Raw genomic sequence first — 5799 nt, forward strand, 5'->3', positions numbered from 1 at the left:
GATAACAGTAGAAAAACAAGAAGAGGGAGCGTATTTACAGCGTCGATGCCTCCTCCGCAAAGGATTAAAACGTTTTACCATCTGGGATCGAACACAGATAATTACAATTCTACAAATAAAACCCTAACATTTGCGATTTCCACATCTCAAGCTCTGGTTTGCTTGTCCAGATTACGACCACATGACGTATTCGTAAGGTTTAAGGAGTCGTCTGACGTGCCTCTGTGAATCAAGTGTTCCTTGTAGACTTTTACAGAATTACGGGACCAGACGGCCCACTATCTAACACATTCATTAGAGAAAGCTGAATCTATACCATTTCACAAAATTCTTACGCATTTCTTCATAATCCCTAAAAATAACTATTTTTTGAATAATTTTCACAAAAGATTGGCTATATTATAATGAATTTTCCATATTGCATTGGGATATCAGTGTTTCTAGAATAACATCTTACTTCCTTAAACTCGATTTCTGAGCATATGTCATGAATGGCATGAACTATAAGATACCATAAGCCATTATGGTTGGTGTCTAATTAATTTGACCTTGGACTTCAAAGGTCAAAAATGTCTAAAAGTCCAAGGTTCAAATCCAATGAAGAATAAAAAAATCTCTTTATGACCATGAAGCTTCAAATACAATAACTCCAGACTATCCACAAAACAGGTGATCGTCCTGAAATTAAATCGATTAAGTCGAATATGATTATTGGTTATTTAAAGACGTATGCCTCCTACTTCACATAAATAAACTCATAAAAAAATAAAATTTAGAACTCCAAGAGAGACCACCTCACCACATACTTTCAATGCTGCTTCTTTTAATAAATTAAAGAATAAACTAATAGAATAACATCATACGAACAACTCTTCTTGGATCATTTGTTTATTTCTTTCTATATTCCCCATTTTACATTAAACAAACAGGACGGAACAGGACAAGATCGGCCAAGTGCGATAAAGGAGTGAAAGAATTTGTGCAAAGTTTTAAAGTCTTACTTCGACATGGGCAGTTTAGTAATTTACCAATCATATCTCGTCTTCTCGATTTTTGTTCCACATATTTTGCTGGGTTTTGTCTCACTCACTTCTGTCCTGTCCCGGTCTTACTGCCGCACCAAACATGGAACAACAAGTTTTGTCCTATCCTATCCCGGTCTTACTGTCTTGTGTACCAGACGCTCCACAAGGGAACAAAAAGGGGTAATTCGCATTTAGGAGACGTGTAAATCCGATTCAACTCAACTCTACCGAAAGTATCGAGTCGACTCAACTCGACTTGACTCGAGTCAACTCACACCGTGTTTATTTTCATCTATTTACCTAATGTTTTTGCTGTTGTTTGGCCAAAAGCTCAGCATATAGGATTTCATTCCAAGCATCTGGTACACCAGGAAGACACCAATGGCTACAATCTTGAAAGTGCAATGGTGATCTTCTTTCTTCATCTGTGTAATGCTTCTTCCTGTAGATGGAAGGGTGCCCGTCCTTTCGAAAATCTGTCAATCTCGTGATATTTAGATACGAGACCCGGGTTTTCATCCCTCTTAAAACCTTCTCCAGAACTTTCATCTTGTCTGGATACGGTGTCAAATAGGTCGTGTTCTTTATAGGCTCGACTTCGTTGTCACATTGCCCTCCAGAATTCCACTGCCCTCCTCTGTCAATAAAAAGAAAATCACCAAAACTTTACTTTAATGACGACAAAACGTTCATTACAGATTTCCAGCATTAGTTGATGATAGTTACGGCAATTGGTGGTCGGTTTAACCATATAAGTTAAAAGCGACATGATGATTTCACTTGGTTTTAGCCCATGTTTAGCAACCATAAGCTAGTTTATGTTTTTGAACTTATTGAAAAAGACTCCTTTAGTTAGCCATAAACTATCTTATAAGTCAGTTTTTGAAAAATTAATGTAAACAGAGTTTCCATAAGCTCCAGAGGCTTTTTTTACACTTTCTTTCTAACAGGTTCATGACTCCGACACATCAGAAATCTCTCCTTGATACATCAGATTTCTCTTTTTTACACATCTTATAAACATTCCGCCCTCAATCATGAACCGGTTTTTCCAAGCTGAAGTGGCAATGTACTGGTCCAAGACTCCAAGACCCAGTCATTGAAGATTCCCTAATTATGCCCTTTATATTTTTTCCAATTAATTTTCGAACATGTCCCTTTTTATCATGTTGCATTTTCATGTAGTTTATCGACTACTTTTTATCAAATATGACTGGCTTATCAAATAACTTATGAGCTAACAGCTAATTTATTTGCCAATATCAAGTTTTTCAGCTAACAGCCACCTTATCGGCAAACATCTATCTTATCAGCTAGTTTGCCAAACAGAACCTTAATCTGGATTTACCTGAAATGAGAAGCAGAATAACCACGGAAAAAGACCAAAGTTTTGCTAGGATTAATATTGGCATCAACCCATCTTCCCCATGTTGTTATGGCTTTACGAAACGCCTCTAAAACGTTAAGCTCACTATAGACATGGCTCCCTTCTTGATAATAATCTTTCCTGCAAAATTTTCCTCGCTTTATAAGGAAAACGCCAATAAAGTAAAGAAAAACAATTGCTCCATCAAGGGTACAATATGAGATTACCCTTTGGCGGTTTTCTCATGAGTCCACCAATGCCCTGTGTTGAAGACAACAATATCGGCACTTTTGTATTGATCAGCCGAAGTACCGACCAAATCAAGCCGAAGGGTCTCCTTCTTTGCTCCATTTTTGTCTTTTGTTTCAGATTCTCGAACTATGAATGGAGCCACAAAGAATTCCACTGTACAATTGTAATCCTACCAGTCCAAAAGCAATGAAAACTAAGCAAGTCTTTAAGCAATCCAGCAAATACCATATCCATCAAACAAGATTACAATCACGATTCTAAAGATATAGTATCAAGAAATGTATCAAATTTACCTTGAATATAAACGAATAAGAAGGTTCAGATCTAAAATGGTGCCTGCCTGAGGCTTCATAAACATTTGCTTGATCTTCTACCGAGTTTCGTAGGATACAAATCAATGATTCCCACATATTTCTATTTAGCGAATCGCCCACAAAAACCAATCGTTTTCCTCTCAACAATTGCAACATATGGCTTCCATCCAACCTATATAAGTACAGATAGTTTGATCAAAACATTTATGAATTCAAATTCACTAAGAGGAATCGTCAAAACCTAATGTCATATCAATATTCTAAAATTCAAAGGAATTCCACAAGCAATAACACACACCAATCCAAACACTTTGTTCCACTACAGATACAATCAAGTAATTTTTATGGATCAAAAAAACAGAATCAAAAAACTAGGCCCGATTGAGTACAATTGCAGCAAAATCAATCAGTTACTAACTTGCAAGTTATAATAAATTAAGAACCATGGAGACTAGGATTGACAGAAAATGAAATTGGGGTTTTTAACACGACTTACCTTGGTAAAGTGCAAGCTTTAGGCTTCCATTTAAGCATCTGAAATCCTTTATCAGGCCTACCATTCGTGAAACAATTAAACTGCTCATCAATCAATGAACATGAACCGGGTTTATACAGTGGATAGGATTCATCTCTCACCCAATCCCCATCAAACAAATTACAATTCGATAAGTTCTTCGCCAAATCCGCAATCTCATGTTTCGGTGACCCCCCCGTATTCGTCCCATTATTTCCCCCTCTATTCACTAAAGAAGAAGTGGAATTCACACTTCCTTTACCATTTTCCGAAGTCGATTTTGGCGTCTCCGACCTAGACTTGTCTCCGATTTTCGTGGAATTTTTTAGGGTTTCTGAAGATTGTGTTCGTGTTGTCTGATTTGAAGCAGATTGAGATGGAAGAGATGTGATCGTTGTTTGATTCGCCTTCACAGCTTCAACTTTAGCACCAACACTCTCACTTGGAGTTTGATTACGAGCAACCGGCGGATCATTATTTACTGTCGGTGCTTTATTATTTGCACTTGAAGATCCAGAAACACTAGTATTCCAACTAAATGTATAAATCGTGGAATTCTGAGTTGAATGTGAAGAATTGGAAGGGAAAAAGTAGGAATAAATCGAAGAGAAGTAAGATCCAATAGACCCATCAGAATCAGACGAAGAACTATATGTACCATTGGCTTGAATACCTGTACTACTACTACTACTACTAGAGATCCTAAAGCTTGAACCAGTAAAGATATTAGAAAACCAAGGAGAAGAAGGATTTGAGGAAGGATTAAACGCCAAGAAAACAGTAAATCCAACAAAAACAGCAATAAATACATAAGCGAAAGCCCTAGTTCTCTTAGTTCTAAAAGAAAATAGCTTGGTAAACTTGAAATCCGAGACCACATGACTTCCTCCATTAACAGGCGTATATTTAGCTGATTCCGCCATTGAAGTGTAACAAATTTACAGAAATCAGCTTTAGAGAGAGAAAGAGGAGCCCCGTGAATGGTGTTCTAGAGAGAGAGAAGACGATTGTGGGAAGGACAGTATACCGGTGTAGCTGGTGCTTATTTTATTATTTGATGATTAAATAATATAATCAAAATAATATATAATATATATTTTATAATTTAAAAATACTTTCTGGAAATCGATTTTTTACATTCTTCTTGTTTCATGGTGTCCAGATTGTCATCCTTGCGGAAATTAAGGCTTCGTAATTACATATATTTACAGGAATGCCATTGCCCTTCACATTTGACCATAAATAGGAGAGAACAATTTTAGCTATCATTTAATCCGGTGTCCGAAACGAGTAGGGTAAGGACTAATCTTGTATTTAATTTATTTAAAACTAGTTGTGTATCCGTGTAATGTTGTGGGAACCGTGAATTTTAACGATTTTGAAGTTTCACTAGTTTTATCAGAGAAAATTTAACGATGATATAAGTTACACTTGGTCTTTACATATTAACACAATTTGAATAAATAAGAGTTATGGTTTCCAATTACAGTCAATCGATGAAAAAAATTGTATGATAGTTTAAAATTCAATATATTTAAAATATAACATATTTAAACGACTGCACAAATGTGTTTAATTTACACCAAGAGCAAAGAATCAAGAGATCGAGAGCGAGACCGAAAGTTTTAGAGCAATTGAATGGGAGATGAATGAGAGAACTCTTAGTAACTCATGGTGAATATCAGTTTCAATCTCACTTTGGAAAATGGGGAGAAGGCATAGAGGTATGAGAAGGTAAATGCATGAGTGAAATGTGTCAAAAGTATTTTGCGAACATGAAAAGAAAAAGTAATAATGTGCATTGGTATTTTAATTGTAGATTAAGAGATTTTAAGACTGGATGCATAAATAGTAGTACTTAATGCATTATGAGTTGTTTTTAAAAAAAATTAAGACTTTGTGCATAAATGTATAGTACTTTGTGCATTAAAAATTGTTTTTAAGACTTTTGATAAATCTGGTTTATAAAGTAGTATATATATATATATACATATATATATATATATATATATATTATAATGTGATATTTTAAACAACAGTAAAAATCTAAAGATACCATTTCTGTGTGTAATATTTATTATAGCTACACCAAGGTTGTGCCTTATGGTGTTCAAATGGAAATACTGAACATGGCCCCCAAAACAAAATATGCATGTTTCAGTCTGTTCTTCCGTCTCCTTCTGCTTCTGTTTTTCCTCAATTCTTCAATCTTCTCGTTGTTATTCTAACACTGATTGTTATTGAATATGGGTTTTTAAGAGAAAGTTAATTATAACGAATTGATTGGAGATTTTGTTATGAAGAATGATTTTATTTGAGCGAATATCA

At 35.2% G+C, this 5799-nt stretch overlaps 1 protein-coding gene across 1 annotated transcript; it reads right to left on the reverse strand.

Moving 5' to 3' along the window:
- Positions 1–810: 810 nt before the first annotated feature.
- Positions 811–4445, reverse strand: LOC112518389 (protein trichome birefringence-like). The gene is made up of 5 exons (XM_025126064.1): positions 3454–4445; positions 2937–3129; positions 2619–2812; positions 2374–2532; positions 811–1662 (listed from the first exon to the last, which is right to left on the reverse strand). The coding sequence occupies exons 1-5, from the start codon at positions 4392–4394 to the stop codon at positions 1326–1328; spliced, it is 1824 nt and encodes a 607-aa protein (XP_024981832.1). The 5' UTR covers positions 4395–4445; the 3' UTR covers positions 811–1325.
- Positions 4446–5799: the final 1354 nt, after the last annotated feature.

The sequence above is a fragment of the Cynara cardunculus genome, assembly GCF_001531365.2.
Source record: "Cynara cardunculus var. scolymus isolate 2C chromosome LG 9, CcrdV1, whole genome shotgun sequence".
NCBI classification, from domain to species: Eukaryota; Viridiplantae; Streptophyta; class Magnoliopsida; order Asterales; family Asteraceae; genus Cynara; species Cynara cardunculus.

Excerpts from the sequence above, each read along its gene's own strand:
- LOC112518389 (XM_025126064.1), bottom strand. The coding sequence starts at position 4,394 with ATGGCGGAATCAGCTAAATATACGCCTGTTAATGGAGGAAGTCATGTG. Across the intron at positions 2,813-2,936 it reads CTTATTCGTTTATATTCAAG|GATTACAATTGTACAGTGGA; the intron begins GTAAATTTGATA and ends TTGGACTGGTAG. Across the intron at positions 1,663-2,373 it reads TATTCTGCTTCTCATTTCAG|AGGAGGGCAGTGGAATTCTG; the intron begins GTAAATCCAGAT and ends TTTTATTGACAG.